This window comes from Dicentrarchus labrax, unplaced genomic scaffold (assembly GCF_905237075.1).
Source record: "Dicentrarchus labrax unplaced genomic scaffold, dlabrax2021, whole genome shotgun sequence".
Lineage (NCBI taxonomy): Eukaryota > Metazoa > Chordata > Actinopteri > Moronidae > Dicentrarchus > Dicentrarchus labrax.
Window position 1 is genome coordinate 2,153,930 of NW_026136721.1, and position 19,078 is coordinate 2,173,007.

At 38.0% G+C, this 19,078-nt stretch overlaps 2 protein-coding genes across 2 annotated transcripts in view; both read right to left on the reverse strand.

The window, feature by feature from the left end:
- Positions 1 to 19,078, reverse strand: part of LOC127354506 (sialoadhesin-like) — a 140,136-nt gene that overhangs the window by 99,953 nt on the left and 21,105 nt on the right. The gene's annotated exons all lie outside the window — the stretch shown is intronic.
- LOC127354507 (B-cell receptor CD22-like) lies at positions 426 to 17,833 on the reverse strand. Its single transcript, XM_051384444.1, has 12 exons — positions 17,775 to 17,833; positions 17,065 to 17,180; positions 14,763 to 15,098; positions 14,429 to 14,644; positions 13,946 to 14,215; positions 13,218 to 13,326; positions 11,270 to 11,421; positions 2,752 to 2,833; positions 2,565 to 2,652; positions 1,976 to 2,157; positions 1,348 to 1,434; positions 426 to 1,042 (listed from the first exon to the last, which is right to left on the reverse strand). The coding sequence occupies exons 2-11, from the start codon at positions 17,117 to 17,119 to the stop codon at positions 1,365 to 1,367; spliced, it is 1,560 nt and encodes a 519-aa protein (XP_051240404.1). The 5' UTR covers positions 17,120 to 17,180; positions 17,775 to 17,833; the 3' UTR covers positions 426 to 1,042; positions 1,348 to 1,364.

The following is a 19,078-nucleotide window of genomic DNA, read 5'->3' on the forward strand; positions in this document are numbered from 1 at the left end:
GAAACATCGCACTGACGTCAGCAAGCAACACAATGAACTAGCAAGGTGTGGTTCCTCTTTTTGTGTTCTTGGTAAATGTTGTCTTGTTCTCTCATAAAGGATGTACAGACATTTGTAGCTTATCTCTCAAGCTGCTGAATCTTTCACCATGAACAGCTCCAGTTACTCACTGAAACAGCCCTACTCTTACTGTGCAATGACACACTCGACTTTAATGTTCAGGTAAAAGGATGCAGAGAGATGTATAATAATGTAACCTAAATGTGAAACATGAACTAACAACACAGACATGCAACAGAGAAACAAAACTGAATGTGTTTTAAAGAACCAGTGAGTAGGATTTAGTGGTGTCTAGCAGTGAGGTTGCAGATCACAATAAACTGAACACGGCTCAAGGACACTGACTGGAGAATAGACCCAATATATGTTTTTGAAAAAAATCTAATTTTATTCTTTTGACTATTAATATAGTTTTCTTTTTTTAAGAAAAAAAAACAACACAGAAAGAATATATATAAAAGGAAACACTAATATGTATGTATATGTAAGGTAGCAAAATTGAGAATTGATAATAAGTTGAGGTGGTAATGCCATGGAGATTACAATTCAGAAAGTATCTACAGTATCTACACCTGATTGACAAGAAACCAAACTGTCTTCATTAAACAGTTTTCTTTAAAATGGCAAAAAAAAAAAAAACATAACATATTGCACAACAAGAGATGAATGTACTTTACAAGATGTTGATTTGCTATCACTAAAATATTGCTCTTGAAGCTGTATGAGACTACATCTAGATCTAAAGTTTGTCCATAAATAGCAAGTTCCACATTGGGATTTCTGTACATGATGATACATTTGAGGCTGCATGTTATAAAAATTTATAAAAATTACAGTGTCATGTACCCACACCATATTACATGAGACTGAGTGGGTGGAAACTATCTGCAGACCCAGGCTTCAGCTCCAGACAGTCGTATCTGTGGCTTGAGCAAACACTGTTGTTGATGTCGCACTGCACCAATATCTGCTGGAAGAGCGCCTGCAAGGACACAGGTAAGGTAAGAGGAGTTGATGAAGGCTAAATGAGAACTAACAAGCCTGTGAACACTGGAATAACGTTTCTCAGGTGTCCACAGAAACATCATACATAATATAAATATAATATGTGCTCAGGTAAAGTCATAAATAAATACTTTAACTGTTTGTTAAAGCTTATCTGTGCTGGGTGAAAAACGCTGTTGAATGTTTTATTCAAAATCCTAATTTAAGTTTGTGTGTCTGTTCTGAGAAATAAATATTCTGTGTAGTTACCTGTTTTCATAAAGATAAAAGACTAATAATTACCATGTATGAACAGTAGATTAGACATTCTGGTTTTCATGGTTTTCTGCGCTGTTCGATGCCGCTGGATCTGCTCCAGTTTCCTGACTTCTGTTTTTGGGAGGGGGAGAATTGTAAAGGATTTTAAAGATTTGATACACAATTAGTCCAACAGTAATCATAAAACTAAACACTGTTTAAAAAATGTGCAATTAGATATGTAAAGATGTAAAGAAATAAACACGTGCTTGATTTCGTGTGGACAATCATTCTATAACGCCTAATATACAAAGACAACTTCTGGTTACATAAAGAGTAAACAAAACTTTCAGTTTGCATAATATTCTATATCACTGTTGAATTTTTAGATAAAAAAAAAGATTTATTAATCTGGTTGTTCTGTGGTTTATATGCAACCTGCACGCTATTTCAACCCATTTCTCACAAGCGGTTGTGCCATAGACTTGTTGTCATCACTCGGGTAAATTAAAAGTTATATTCTGTGGGTCAGAATACAGCTACTGAAGCCACCTGATAAAGTCCTGCTCAGTTTAAATCTTCTCTTCTAAGTTAAGAACAGAAGCTTTGGAGAAAAGGCCAGAACACTCAAACACCTTGTTGAACTGTAATGTTTGTGTGAAGAGCTGCTCACTTTGGGGCAGGACTGTCATTGGTAAATTTGACAGTAGCATACATCACACTGCCTGCATCCTCTTCCCTCCTGTGTCTTTGGAGATGAGCTGGTCGGGTATTGGCGTACAGAGGATCTTCTTGTCTCTTGCAGAAGCGGATGCTGGCATAGTGAAGGTTATCTTTATGCTCTGGTGGTTGTTCCTATAGACATTAGACAAATAACATCCTCTGACAAACAGAAGTCACAGTAACTGCAAACTTGAAACCCATTGGCTACCAAACCAGGTAACCAAAGCCCACTCAAAAGTAATCAGTCAATACAACTCAGACTACAAACAGAAACACTTCTGATGACAACATCTTTGTTGCTGCATTCAGATTCATGCATTCATATACAGACTAATGTTTCTAGAGATTACAGTTTGTTTCTTTTAATATTATTGATAGTGACAGTTGAAGACTGACAAGAAAGCGGGGAAAGAGAGAGAGGGGATGAATGCAGTAACCTATAACCTGTTGTAAACATACGATCTGTCCTTGGGGTACGATTGCAAGTTCACTTTTCCAATACTATGTGAAACATGGAACCATCTTTTGTACTTTCTCACCTGTGCATTCTTATCTGGTCTCTCTATAGGCTCTGACGGTCGCTTAGGGGCCATCTTTTTCCTGGATGGGGAAATGAATGCAAAAAAACTAATGGACAAATAAATTAACTGTAGAATTAACTGCTTGAAATGACTGATGAATTGTTACATTTTCAGTGTTTCAATAAAGAATGATTTTACTGCTCACCTAATCCATAGTAAGACAAAGAAGAGTATGATAACAGTTAAAATAGCAGTGATTGTTCCAACTTCTATTAATGTCCACACTCCTGGGAAATGGGAATCACATGAAAACACTGACAGTTAATTGGGGTGTCACAGACTCAAATTATAAGAGAGAACTTCAAGAGAAGGTAGGAGTACTTCAATAATATTCTTATAACTAAATGCATATTTACATTTTACACATCAAAATCTGTTTACAGTTCAGTTAGAGTTACAGAGTATTACTGCGTATGTCTGTCGGTTGAGGCTGAGCAGATATAGCATCAATGCAATGGAATGAATTACCTGCTACAACAATCAGATGTAAGGTGGAGTTATGGCGTCCTCTTCTGTTCTGGGCTTCACAGTAATAATTCCCACTGTGTTCAGGTCTGAAGTCAGTGATGGTGAAGATCTGTCCTGATGCTTTTATTGAGTCTTCATTCTCCTTGTACCAGTTATAATTAGCTGCTGGGTTAGCATTACTGCTACAGGTCAGAGTCACTGAACTGCCCTCCACTATCTCACCAGAGGGACTCACTGACACAGAGGGAACCCTCGGAGGATCTGGTGGAGAATTTGTAGAAAGATGCATTACATTAATATTTGCACACACAATGTGTCATGAGAAATACAATGTATTTGCTTATTACATAGCTTTGTTGAAAAGACAGATAGCCAAAGAACCACATGACTTTTTACTTTACTTTATGTTTGATGATGTTTTGTCTCGCTGAATGCATCAAATTCATACTGTCGAGATATAACGACAGGATCAACTTGAGTAAACACGTTTGATTAGATTTTCTTCTGCCTTAACATTTCCAATAATTTGCATCATCCTGAAATGTATAAATATTAAATTGGAGGAGTGACAGATTATGTTCACAAAAAGTACCTTATTGACTTAAACATTGGGTTTACACTATACTACTTACACTGGACATCTAAAAATAGAGATGAAGAGTTGATCTGTCCATATTGATTCTCAGACTTGCAGTGGTAGATCCCTCTGTCCTCAGAGCTGATGGAGGTGAAATTATATGTGCCTTCCGGTCCGTTAGACAGTGTTTGGTTCTCCTTGTACCAGGTATAATTAGCTGCTGGGTTAGCATCACTGCTACAGGTCAGATTCACTGAACTGCCCTCCACTACCTCACCAGAGGGACTCACTGACATAGAGGAGGTCTTTGGAGCATCTGGAGGAGATGTGATAATATAAATTAACTGTACAGTAAAAGGAGGACGTGTGGCTTTAGTGTCACATACAGTATATTTGAGTCTGGGTGCCAATAGTGACCTTCAACTGCCCCTTAAACATCTATTACAGCTAATGAGAACTGCACAACATACTGCTTGACAAACTGACAAAATCAAGCATTTTTTAAATAAACTGTTTCACTCACATTTCACATTAATAGAGACGTATTCAGATGTTCTCCTCCCCAGCTCGTTCTCAGCTGTACAGTAATACTCTCCAGAGTCAGAGGACTGGATGGACCTGAAGACAAGCTGTGGTTCTATATTGAGAAGTTCATTATTTGGAAGAGGATTCTTCTTGTACCAGGTGTAATTAGCTACAATGTTGGCCTCACTGCTACAGGTCAGATTCACTGAACTGCCCTCCACTATCTCACCAGAGGGACTCACTGACACAGAGGGAACCTTGAGAGCATCTGGAGAAAAAAAAAAAAAGTTTAAAAGATGAGAATTTATAGTTTATATTTACATGCCCAATAGTTTGCATAAAAGTTGAATAAATGAAAAGTTTGACATTTTGTTTGTGATACGACACATCGATACTCACACAATGAAGGAGAGGGGTAACCCTCGTGTCCTGTCAAAGCACAGGAGATGTTGTCTCCAGGAGAAAAGCGGCCTGTATAAGAGGAACTTCCTTGCAGAACATTCTGTCCATTCTTGAGCCAGACGTAAGAAAGAGGATTATCTGGACTGCAGCTACTGTTACAGTTGAGCTCTGCCTCCGTGTAAGACTGACTGTTGACTGTTATTCTGGTCACCTTCATCTGGATGGCTGGATATGTGAGGAAGAATGTAAAGTAACTAGTAACACACATCAAAGCAATTGTAACAGTAAAGCACTGGGACTATCCAAAAAATATTATATATATTATATGAACTTTTGGTTGGATTATCACAGTGCCTAAAATATAATATCACAATCAATTTCATATCTGACTTTCATCTAGTGACACTATGAAATAATAATAAAGTGAAATATCTCACTATAAATTAAATTCCATGAAATATGGCACATTCATGTCTCCCCCAGTATAAATTATAACCACTTTTAGCACCATACTCAAGCCAAAAATGTCTCCAATATGTTTTGTTTATTCCAAAGAACCCGCAAAATTGATGACATCCCCATCAGCCCGAGCTTTACCTTGTGTTTCTTGCTATTTGGCACATGTTAAGCGTGCTACCAAACTAAGATGGTGAACATGGTGAACATTATACCTGCTAAAATCAACATTGCTGTTTGCTGTATGTCATTTTAAGTTATCAGTACTTCCAGCAGTCAAAGTTGTACCAGGTAAACAGACTGGGCTGTCACACACCTTAGCCTCTATCATGTACAACATTTGAAAAAAGAAAAAATAATTCATCTTCATGTTACCTGTGACAGACAGTTGGACTCCAGGTTGACCAGTCCATTTCATACCTGGTTTGTTTGTTATGAACCTGAAGTAGTACGTGGCGGAGTCGCTCTGTCTCAGGTCTGTGATTCTCAGAGTGCAGTTTTTCTCATGAAAGATATACTCTGTACGGCCTGCATAATCTGAGTCTGTTTTCAGACCCTTGTACGCTTGAATATACCAGAATTGCTCAACAACTATAATATTAATGCCATCTTTACTGGATGGGTATCTGTAGGTGCAGGGCATGACCACTGTTGATCCTTTTAATTTACAGATCTGAGTATAGGCGTATGTCACTCCCAAGTCACTCAGACCCTGAACCACTGTAACACAGAGCACATCAGAAAGCACAATCAGATACATTACAACTGAGGACAGAGTACAATATTTTGTGGAAAAGTGCTTCATCATGTTAACGTGATGGGGGGAGCAGTAGAGCAACTCCAGCCAACATGCATGTCTATTAGTTCAAACTAACTTGTGTATGCTTGTGAGATGTGAAGTTCAGGTTTAGTATCTACATGTCTGGCTAGAACCTTTTATTGGATAACTGTTGACGCCCAATATTCTATATGTGGACACTCCAGAGGTTTGGTAAACTCACTTCTTTCTAAATCCACACAACTCCAGATGTTTTTGTCTTTAGGCTGACTCAGTGTATCAGACCTTAAACAGCTCCTTTGTAGATCCACAAAAGTGTTTATACCAGTCATTTAACATATGCAGTAGTAGGCTACTTCCCAATACTTGTAAACAGACTTTGATGCGTAGAATCAGTGCAGTCCCCGCTACATGCAGGGGCAGCTGCTTTTGTTTAAAGGACAGTGTGTAGGATTTAGTGGCATCTAAAAGCTGCAAATTACCAGCATTTGAATACAGCTTGGACTTTGAAGTGAGAAGCTACGGTGGACGTAAAGGCAAGTAAAGCCATTTCTGAGTGTAGGAGGGAACTGCAGAGAAATGCAGAACAGTGAGCTGTGTGCATAGTTAATATGCAAATAATAAAAGGGCACATTACTGGAGACTGAACTAGTGCAGATAAACATATGAATGTAAGAATTGTTCAGCCCTTCAAATGAACCAGGACACAAAGTTCCAGGTCTACAACACTTTCCTTTCGGGCTTAAAATTTTGTGACGCCACCTCACAAAGAGGCAGGTATATTTTCCAACAAATATTCATTCAATAAATAAATATTCGACAAGAGGAAGAAATTTTCTTTGTTTTTAATACATCAGATTATGATACTAAGTGGATTATCCAGAAGATTGCAGTGCATCTCAGAATCTTCTCTTTCACCCATGCTACTCTTACTGTCTTAAAGTGTAAAAAAGTTTGTCTACAAAACTCTGAAGACTTTTAAAGACGATTGAAGATTTTTTTTCTTACACTCACAAGAAGGTGCTTCAAATAAGTGTGCTAAATTACCTAAAATGTAAATGTAGATTCACAGTACCTGGCACAGAGAGAAGGAACACGACAAATCCAGTGACTGTTGCTGTTAAACCCATAGTTGCTCCTCTTTCCTCTCGGTCTGACCTCAGAGACAATAAAACATCAACCATTGAATATTATGCACAAGACATAAACCAGTCACATTAATAAACAAATCTTCTTGATAACTTTCCTCTGTAGTCACTACACTTTACACTTTTTTATGGGTTTGTGCTCTAAAAGTGAACTTACCAATCGTGGCCCCTCATGCACTCAGTCTGCGTTAAAGTGATGAACCTGTTGGGTTTCTAGACTGAGGTAGAACTAGATTAAACAAATGCAGTTCCTCTATTTTAAAAAGGTCCAGTGTGTAACATTTAGGAGGATCTATTAACAGAAATGGAATAAGATATTTATAGGTATGTGTTCATTAGTGTATAATCACAATTGTGTTTTTTGTTAGAATACCTTAGAATACCTTCAATGGAGGCCACACAATCATTTTGTCCCTGAATGCAGTTTAAGCACAGACAAAAACATGTCACCTCTTCTTCACCTTCCATCGAAGGGAACTTTGGTCGTGTGATATGTGGATTTTTCTCTAACTTCATGCTAAATAATTGTAACTTCCTAAAAAAAAAGAAGAGGTGCAACATGTGTAAGTCTGAAAGTGACAATAAAAGGACAACAAAAGTAAATTGTAAAAGTACAACAGCTGGTCTGCAAACACCAACTTCAGGGGCCTCCATCAATACTACAGACAGACACAAGGACACTTTATAGAGCAGAACTGGTATTAACTCTCCCCATATGACGTGCCCTTGGCCACCCACGTCAGGGAAATGTGAACAAAGCAAACTCTGTTGTGCCACTCAAACTGTACAATCTGATTTCCTGGATTACAGATGCAACTGAGGAACCAACACTGGCTCGCTATGTTATTACCTAAACCTGATATAGCCTAAAAGTAATATCAGTATGTAAAGGCATTGATCTGTCGAGGCAGACACCTACCTTGGTCTAACTGCTTGACAGTTTCGGGAAGCGTTTTGATTTTTTTCTTCCTCTGATTACACAGTGGCTGTTGAAAATGTTGATGTATAACTCATCAGTGTTTTGCAAAGTATTCCATGGTAATGTTTAATTTAGCTTAAAGAGTATTTTCTATACATTTGCCATACTCCATGGTCTTAATTCATACTTGACCTCAGGTTTTTATGTATAAATGTCAGTTTTAAAAAATACTTTGCGTTGCTAAAATGAATACAAATTAAGTTACAAATAAAGCCAGAAGTCTAAGATTTTTATAGACTTTTTATTCATATTCATATAAATGTATGGATTGTGACAAAAATATTATATATATTTAAATATATATAAATATTTTGCAGAGAACTTTTTTAAAAAATTTCACAAGGGTGCATTTAGAAAGTAGTGCCCAGGAGTGGGAACGAAAAACCCTTTCTAGTCACCTTTCTTAGTTCACCTAGTTCACAGAGAGGCTGTCAACCTGTTGTGACAATAAATTCAACTAACACTTTGAAAACTGAAATGTGTTGCTGCCTAGCTGCTGAGAGGTATTGATTATGAATACCTTATTTCAACTAAATATGGGTCTTGTTGAAGGTGAACAGGTATAAATCAAGTCATTTCAACAAAATTTAGGCCAGATGTCGACATCTGTCAATAATATTTTATAAATCCGCTCTATTTAACCCCGCAGAGTACAAAACAACTGGGAGGTAGGAGACTTTATAAAGCACACCAAACCACAATAAACAGCAAATACCCTTTCAGGTTTAAGAAGATTGCGACCGAAGCATGACTAAAACATCCAAAGTCAGAGAAAAATTGTTACTACTAGCAGAGGACAAATGCAAACATAATGTTACATTTACAAACGGGCGTAGAACAAAAACAGGTGGGCCATATATGATCTGAAATAAGAATAAAGAAAGCAGCCATATAGACAATGTTACAGTATTCTTACAGCAGTAGAAAATTCAGACAGTCAATGTGTGTGAAGATACTGGCAGATATTTGAGTGAATACCAGTTAAGATAATTAAACTTGGTGGCAGGAAAAGGAAACTACACATAGATTAATGGGCATTCTCCTCCACCTCCCAGTGATTGCTTGGTGTTTTTCTTAACTGTTAGCTAACTGATACAGTACTCCAGAGACAAGTCCTGAAACTGGGTTTTATTTCAGCCTTCTTAAATGTAAAATAACTATTTCTCTGGAAAGTGTCCACACCTGCACTAATCACAAAATCAAGAAAAGCAAGTTACCATGTCTCACATTCAAAGGCTCCCAGGAATGGCCCAACTGATTGCGCCTTACAGAGGCAGAAGGTTGGGATGCATGTGATGTTAAAGTGACAAGAGATGCAGAAAGGCTGCCAGGCACCAGCAATATGTCCATATGCTAATGTAACCATTGGCCAATCGCTGGCATATCTACTGTGCTGTCCATCCAAATACTGCTTTCTTCCTTCCTCTTCTTGTTAAGGTTCCTTGGCCAAAATCAATCAGCCGAACAGCTGCAGTTTCCAGGATTATCCAGCCCATCCAGGTCACAGTTTATTTATTTATCGAACTTGTGAGTAATTCACAGCTTCATATATAGAAATCTGATGGGAGGTGACAGCTCCACCTGCACGCCACTTTCAGGATAATTTTTTAGAAACAATTTCCACATTTTTGAGCCAAAAAAGGGTTCTTGCATAATGCAATGTTAACCTCGTCAGAAACTCTATAGTCAATTTTACATTCTCCTGCTTGAGCCACCAAAATCATTTGACCAGCCATTAGAACAGCTCATATATCTTATTGTTCACAGAGGAAAATATACACACCATACACACATTTTGCTTGACATTCTGCACTGACATGCATTACAGTATGTTAACCAACAAGAGTGTTAACAGGTGGTGAAAAACTTAATGGTAGTCAAAGTTCTCACCCACCACAGGGACATGGGTTTCAATTTCTGACAGTGGGAGTTGACAGCTGTCTGTGTCTGTGGGTGGGAAGCCGGTGAGGGATAACGTTTCACCGTTCTAACTATTTTAAAAACAGCTCCTCCCATCTGCCTCCACGCAGATGAAACCAGTCAACATCTGAGAGAGAAGGCCATGTTACACAAGTCACATTCACAATCTGATGCAATAATTCATGAGCACTTTACATATTCTTTGGTTGACCTATGCTAAGTCAAATACAAAATTGAACACTGTCATATGTTCTGCCTAAATTTAAATTTGTGTTTAACATGTATGGTCAACCTGCATTCTTGGACAAGCCTGATCTGAAGAATATGTTTTAAAACTCAATGTGGTTTCCTTTCATAAAGACTAGGAGGGAGAAAAAATCTTACCATGGGTGGAAAGTAGACTACAAATTCCTCTTTCCACATTTTTGGGGGGTTTTGTTGACTGTACTGTACAATGCAGCTGGATCCTCCACAGCTTCATGACCTCTGGGCCTGGAAGGGAGATACATTGAATGAAGGGATTCTGAAGATATGGTATCACTGTAAAAGATACAAACATCATTAATGGTTTCCAACTGTAATTGATTATGTTCTTGTGTGAGGAGCTTCTCACCTCTGGGCTGTATTAGCACTGTTAAATGTTACAGCAGCATACTCGACCATATCTTCTTCTTCCTTGTATCTTTGTGGCTGAACTGGTCTGATGTTGTAGTAGATAGGATCTCCTGGGTTTTGGCAAAAGCGGACACTGGCATATTGAAAATCATCCTGCAGCTCTGCTGGTTGTATCTGTGGACATTGGACAGATAATTATTTATTTCACATACATATACGACCCTCTGACAGACTGTCTTCAGCTACTTCTCACTTCCCCCAGGCCCATGCATTTCTCAAGCAATCTCCAGACATCCACCACATGCCCTCAGACTTTCCCACTGGTCTGAGACCAAAAAGTAATACCAAGTGTTTATATGCTTTTTTTTTTTTAATGTTGAGCAGGAAGTTAGATCGCAGCAGTCTCAACTAAACGTTCGGGCCAGAATGGGTCTACGTCCTTACCCGTTCACTGCTGTCTGATGTCTCTCCAGCCCCATGCGGTTGCTCGGAGGCCCTCTTCTTTCTGGTCAGGAGAATTTATTTTAAAAGTTAAACTAAAATGCTACACTCACTTCTAAAATTGCTTCATGAATAATTATTTGGTATAAAAGAACTGCTTACATGATCCATAGGAAGACAGAGATCAATGCAATAGCAAGTAAAATAACAGGAACTGTGACAGCAACTATTGATTTCCATGCTCCTAGAAAATAGTGAGTAAACACAAAAACTTAATTAGGGTGTTAGAAAGGAATTCTGTCCAGATTTTTGTGCGCACTCACAAAATCTTATGACCGCTTGATGATAACTTACCTGCTACAACAATCAGATGTAAGGTGGAGTTATGGCGTCCTCTTCTGTTCTGGGCTTCACAGTAATAATTCCCACTGTGTTCAGGTCTGAAGTCAGTGATGGTGAAGATCTGTCCTGATGCTTTTGGTGAGTCTTCATCCTCCTTGTACCAGGTATAATTAGCTGCTGGGTTAGCATCACTGCTACAGGTCAGATTCACTGAACTGCCCTCCACTATCTCACCAGAGGGACTCACTGACACAGAGGGAACCCTCGGAGGATCTTAGGTTAGTATGGATAAAGTTTGATCAAATGCAATGCAAAAAATCAAATGCAACTGTAAGTGTTTCTATTTGATTATTATATAAAATAATTAGTTTGTTCCATGCGTATTGTTCCACATACGTTTTTGTTTGTACAAGAAAAGTGGTTGCTGTCTTTTTTTATACTATCACTAAACATCAGTTTTTAAAATCTTACACATTAGGGCTGCAACCAATGATCTACAATATTTGTATTAATTTCTGGCTGGAAAAACTGAATGTCTCACTATCTTTATCCATCACTGATGATCTCTCCATCTACAGAAACAATATATATCAATGAAATATATATTATATATTTTTAGGAAGTTAAAAAATGATTTAAACTTACTAACCACTTCTTTAAATGTACCAACCATGTGCAAATGTTTTTTACTTACACTGAACATCTATAAAGACGGATGAAGAGTTCTCTCCATATTGATTCTCAGACTTGCAGTGGTAAATCCCTCTGTCCTCAGAGCTGATGGAGGTGAAACTATAAATGCCCTCCGGTCCTTGAAACAGTGTTTGGTTCTCCTTGTACCAGGTATAATTAGCTACTGGATTAGCATCACTGCTACAAGTCAGATTCACTGAAAAGCCCTCTATTATTTCATTTAAGGGACTCATTGACACAGAAGGAAGTTTTGGAGCATCTGGAGGACAATACATATTAAGACACAGTCCATTAATTTTGCCATTCATGATTTTGAAGGAATTTTGTATCATTAATAATAGAATAGACTCATGTGACTTACACTGGACATTCATGAATAGAGAGGAAGACTTCTTTCCATATTGATTCTCAGACTTGCAGTGGTAGATCCCACTGTCGTCAGAGCTGATGGAGGTAAAATGATGAATACCTCCTGGTCCTTGAAACAGTGTTTGGTTCTCCTTGTACCAGGTATAATTAGCTGCTGGGTTAGCATCACTGCTACAGGACAGAGTCACTGTACTGCCCTCCACTATCTCACCAGAGGGACTCACTGACACAGAGGGAACCCTCGGAGGATCTTGGGGATGGTATGGAAAGACATAGGATCAAATGTTACAATGCACAATATGTAAGAGCTTCTGTTTGGTGAATTATATGAAGGATTAATAGGTTCCATTGGTTTGTAAATTATCTGATTATAGCTCCTGTGTGTAGAAATAAGAATTTATAGTATTTTCCAAATATTCTGATGACAACAAAATAGAAAAGTCTATGTTTGCTGTTGTTCAGTCTTGATATTATCACAGTAAGACATCTTCAAATCTCACACATTGTAACCACTTATCTGCATGACTCATTGCTTTTTAGAAGAGTTTTTTTGTGGCAGGAAAAATGAAATGTCTCACTGGTATAGTTACCATTGACTGATGCTCTCTCCATGCACAGAAACAAACTACATCCAACAAAAAAATGAAACATGATGTGTGTGATATATATTAGATTTTTCCCTTATAGTTAAGAATTACCACTCCTGTATGTATAACTGTACTAACCATATGCTGTTTTGCACTTACACTGGACATCTACTGATAGAGGCGATGACATGATCTTTCCATACTGATTCTCAGACTTGCAGTGGTAGATCCCTCTGTCCTCAGAGCTGATGGAGATGAAATGATGAATACCTTCTGGTCCTTGAAACAGTGTTTGGTTGTTTTTGTACCAGGTATAAGTAGCTGCTGGGTTAGCATCACTGCTACAGGTCAGAGTCACTGAACTGCCCTCCATTATCTCAGCAGAGGGACTCACTGACACAGAGGGAAGCCTTGGAGCATCTGGAGAAGCATAAATCAGTAATAAAATCAATATAAACTCCAAATCGTAATCTCTCTCTATGTATCTTAATTCTCTTCCACCCAGGCCTCCACCTGCTAGTTCTTACTTGCATTACATGTTCCACTCATTCACACACTGACTTGACATGACTGGTGTTCCTTATTAAAATCATATTTCAACTTGAGTTAAAATGTAATCTTATGTGTGATAAGCTGTATAGTAACCTAGGGCAAAAGTTGGACACTTGTGGCACAGTGGAGTAAACGCACAAGGAACAAGCGCAGTAATGCTCGTGTTCTTTAAGAATTAGTCTCCTTTATAGAGATTTTTGATTCACCACCTACAGGTCACTGTCCTTCCACTATTACACCAGTTGGGATCATTGACACAGAGGGGAGCTTTGGAACATCTGAAGGAGAATTAGTTATATGAATTGAATATAAAATAATGACAAAGCCTGGTTTTGTGAATTACTGATGCTTTGAAAGCCTTTAACAGCAGGACAAATCAATGAAAAACCAAAACTACAGAAGAAAGCAGATATGAGCAACAAAGCAAGCCTAAAATGCTGAGAGTCATCACCCAAATGTTGCTTTTCAAAAGAGCTGTTTCACTCACATTTCACATCAATTAAGATGGATTCAGATTTTATCCCCCCCAGCTTGTTCTGTATCATACAGTAATACTCTCCAGAGTCAGAGGACTCGATGGACCTGAAGAAAAGCAGCGGTTCTTCACTGGGAAGATGAAGGTCTGGATTTCCATTCTCTTTGTACCACATATAAGTAGGTGCTGGGTTAGCATCACTGCTACAGGTGAGAGCCACCGGACTCCCCTCCACTATCTCACCAGAGGGACTCACTAACACTGTTGGAAGATTTAGAATATCTGGAGGAGGAAATAAGAACATAAATCAACTTTAGTATGAAAATGTGTCTGACACCAAAAGTGTGTAAACAGTCAGAAATGAGCAAATCCTATCATTTCATTAAACAGCTTGCTGCTTTCAAATGAGCTGTTTCACTCACATTTCACATTCATTTTCTTCCCTGATTTTGTCATATTACATTTCTTGTTAGTTACACTGTGGAGTAAACTCACACACTGGAGGAGAGCTGTAATCCTCATATCCTTTAACAGCACAGGAATAGTTGCCGTGATCATTAACAGAGACCCTTTGAGAAGAGGTTTCTTCATCCATTTTCTGCCCATTAATGTACCAGACATATGAAGCAGTATCCGGTACAAAACACCTGCTGTAACACTTCACCTCCAACCGAGCTGATGATCTTTCCACCTGCACCTGGAGTTCTGGGTCTGATATGCCAAGAACAGAAATGTAAAACTATACCATCAAAGTAAACACAGGCGAGCAGACACACAAAGGTCTTTCCTATATGACAATTGTAATGAACTGTTTAAATGAAAATGTTACCTGTGACAGACAAAGTGACTCCAGGTAAACCAGTATAAGCATCGTTGTTTGTTACGAATCTAAACTTATAAATAACTGAGTCATTCTTTCTCAGGTCTGTGATTCTTAGAGTGTGGCGGTTATCATGGTCATTATAGTCCAAACGACTTGTGTAGTCTGAATCTGTTAACAGATCCATAGGTTGATCATGAGGCTTTTTGATAAACCACATTTCTTTTACAACTGCTTCATTGGATGGGTATCTGTAGGTGCAGCTTATGTCCACTGCTGATCCTTCCAAGGCACAGATCTCAGTAGAGGTGTAAGTCACTCCCCAGCCATTCTTACCCTGTACCACTGTAACACAGAGCACATCAGTCAAATTCACAAGAGGAAAGACAGCCAAATCTGTGGAGGTTCTTCAACATGGTAATCTGCAGGAAATAGATTTCACTTGGCTTTTTAAAATAAATTACTTGGTTCTAAACCTTTCACTGCAAGTTGATAAGACAAAGACATCTGTGATAACAACTGGAGAAAAGTAATGTTTTTGCTCCTATGGTCACTTACTTTCTTCTGTTCTTATATGCTTGTGTTATTAATCACATTTATGACTTTTAAGATGTTATTTCTCCATTAAGCCACGGTGAAGACGTAAAAAATAAAGTTTTGCATAGTGGTGAGGAACACATTGGACCTAGACATAAGCTTTTAAAAAGGACCAGTGTGTGATAGTGGCCTCTAGTGTCAGAGTTGCAGATCGCAACTCCCTCGCTTCACACTCCCCTCCCCAAGCACGAAGATGAAACTACAGTGGCTACAAAACTTGCAAATGCCCTTATCTAGAGCCAGTGTTTGGTTTGTGCCTTCTGGGCTACTGCAGGCATCCTTTTGCACCGTCTATAGGTCATTCTAAGGTAACAGAAACACAACAATTCCTATTTTCAGGTGATTACATTATTGAAAACATACATGTATTATTATATTCTATTTCTGCCAATAGATCCTCCTAAATGTTACACACTGGACCTTTAACAAACATGCATGCAGGGAAGAAACTTTTATTATTAGGAGTGTAAAATTGGTTTTGTTTCCTCTCTGCCCACTCAGTAGTAAGGTTTGTGTTTAGTTTGATCGAAAAGTTCAAAGAAATCTAGAACACAGACAGTGGTGGACTTAAATTAAACAGTGTGTAGAATTTTGTGGCATCTAGTTGCATCTAGTATGTAGGGGAGACTACAGTGGGAAGTATTTGGTTAATTCTGTTGTTCTTAAACATGGCTGACTCTGTAGAAAAGGACCAACTCCCTCTGTTGATCATAATAACAGCTAATTCCAACGGGAAAAAAAGTGATTATATATATTATATATTATATTATACACTAATGAACACATGCCTGTGAATATTACATTTTATTTCTGCCAGTATGTCACAATGTTACATACTGTAAACATACTCCACTAAAAGTACAACTCCTGCATTAAAAACCTTACTCAAGTAAATGTGTGAAAGTATTATCAGCAACATTTTATTTACTTAAAAGGTAAAGTACTTATCATGCAGAAAAACGGTCCCTTTCAGTGTTCTACTAGTATTATTGGTGCAATGTGTGCAGTATATTGCATTTTACTACTGTAGTTGTATAAGGCTGTGCTAGTTTTAACTACTTTATACACTGGTAGGTAGTTTAATCTACAGTAATGCGTAATGCTCAAGAAGATCATCATGTTGTCCACGTATCTCTAAAAAGTGACCACGGCTTTGTAACAATGCATTTTCCAGAATATTTGCCTCTGAGACATAGTGGTGAATAAAGTTGCATAAAATGGAAATACTCAAAGTACAGTACTTGTACTTGAGAAATCATACTTGTGTTACATTCCAGCACTGAACACAGAGTGTGAGCATGAATTGACACTCGGCTGCTACTGTGTGTTATATTTAGATGACGAAAGGCAAATTGCTGTTAACCATACAAAGAATGGAAACATTGCACTGACGTCAGCAAGAAACACAATGAATTGGCAAGTTTGGTGTCAATGAGCTTGTGATTGATGTTATCTTGTTCTCTCATAAAGGATATACAGACATGTGTTGCTCAACTCTTAAGTTGCTGAATCCTTACGACCAGCTCCAGTTATACAGTCAACTGAAACAGCACTAATCGTACTCTGCAATGATGCACATCACTTAGATGTTCAGGTAAAAGGATGCAGAGAGATATTGTATGTGTGTAAATATTCCAATCAGATGACTAACACCACAATAAAACAACCAGTCCTACAAAAAAAAAAAAATCAAGAATATATAGATATACAGTACCTGGCACAGAGAGAAGGAAGATAACAAATCCACTCGCTGCTGCTTTTAAACTCATAGCTTCTCTTCTTTTGTCAGTGTGACTTCATATTAAAAACACATCAGCAGGTCAATAATGTCTGCAAGACACACTAATCATATCAATAAACAATTCTGCTTACAGATTTCCTCCCTCACATTATTTTTTATGCTTTCAGTCGGTAACTGACTGACTATAACTGTAACAGTTTTGCAAACTATAGCTGGATCTGTCAATTTCAATTCAATTCAACTCAATTTTATTTTTATAATTGTACAATTTATAACAGAAGTTATCTCAGGACACTTTTCAAAATAGAGCAGGTCTAGACTGTACTCCTTATAAAATGATTTACAGAGACCCAACAGTTCCCACCATGAGCAAGCACTTTGCGACAAAGGTGCACAGCAACAACAGTAGCAACAACTACACTAATAGTAGTGACTGATGGTGATAATGATCTTTATGTTGATTATGTAAGAATGAGGGGTTAGTATTGTGGGATGCTAGCAAGGGTTGCAACAAAGTCATATTTTTGTCTGCTTTTACTTGTAATTAAGTATTAGCTTAAAAATGTTTGTTAGGTTATAGCTCTTTTTGTTTATTAATGGTAATTTTTGTGTCACTGAGTTTTGTCCTCTCTTCTGGTTACTTCTGTATAAGTCTACACTGAGGAAGACAGCTGTATACTTACATCTGATAATTATTAACAAAGTATAGTACAGTGGGTTTCAGGCTCCACCAGATGGCGATATGTTGGAGAGACGGTGCAGTAAGTTCAGTCAGTAAAACTCCCCCCGGTTGGTCTGTTATGATCCTGTTGTTGTGACAGAACAGCAGTATATCTGTGAACCTTAATGCAACACTGTACAAGATAATCAACATGCTATTCTTACTTTCCTCTCTGTTTACACTCAGTGTGAACTCTGCAGAAAGATAAACAATGCTGAGGCTTGGCCAACTACTAATGGCTGTGGTGTGATATATAGATAACAAAAAGCCCCAGTACTGTTTCAGTGCATGGAAATATCACACTGAAGTCCACAAGTGTGAGGGGGCAGGGTTTGTGATCTTTTTCTGTTGAAAATGTAATTGTTCAAATGAATTCCCAACACAGTTCTGGCTGTAATTTCCCCTTAATGAACCATTACTGCCTTTTTAAAAGGTTACAAGACTGTAAGTTACAACAGATTCGGAGGACTAAAAGTTACTGTGTGTCATCTGTAACATAACAAAACTTAACTTTCAGCGTGCAAATTAAAAGAAACAGCAGTTTCAAGTTGCAAGTTTTAAAGTTTTGCATCATATCAAACATAAAATTATTAATACATAAAGTATAGGTTGCTCTGAATAGGAGCGCTAAATGTAGACATACAGTAAGTGGCACAGAGAGAAAGAAGACAATACATCCTCTTGCTGCTGCCCTTATCTATCTGTGAGGATTCAGAGTCATTAAAGCACATCAGCCGGTAAATCATGTAAACAACAAATATCATATCGTCACCCCAATAAACAATTCTACTCACAGTAAAGGAGGATATGTTCTTGAAAAGACAGCTCTCCTCTGTGGGCATCACAGTAAGTAAGAGATGAAGCTGATCGAGCGGTTAAGACAGGCCTGACTTCCTTCCTTGTCACATTATTAATATGCATGATGAGGGTGTGCTGCAATTATTGGTCTATCACATGTCATCCCTAGAAAAGATACCAGCTGATGGACGACTCAAGATTCAAAATGAGCAATGTGGCTTCTGTCCTGGTCACAGAACAGTGGAGCAGCTTTATTCCATCTGTGTTGATGGTGGTGCTGCAGGAATATGGGATGATAATAGAGGATATAACCACTACAATAATAATCTGACTAACAAAAAAAACAGGACAAAAACACACGAGAAAAAGACAGGAGTGTACATAAACACAACCTGTTTTTTTTATATTGTAAATATCTAGCATCTACTAGTCAAATATGACTCTTTACCACACTCCAGTGGCAGCAGT

Coding starts and splice junctions, on each gene's coding strand:
- LOC127354507 (XM_051384444.1), bottom strand. CDS start 17,119: ATGAGTTTAAAAGCAGCAGCGAGTGGATTTGTTATCTTCCTTCTCTCT. Junction 15,099..17,064: donor CTTCCTTCTCTCTGTGCCAG/GTACTGTATATC, acceptor TCTGTGTTACAG/TGGTACAGGGTAAGAATGGC. Junction 11,422..13,217: donor AACCCAGCAGCTACTTATAC/CTGGTACAAAAA, acceptor AGCTAATTATAC/CTGGTACAAGGAGGATGAAG.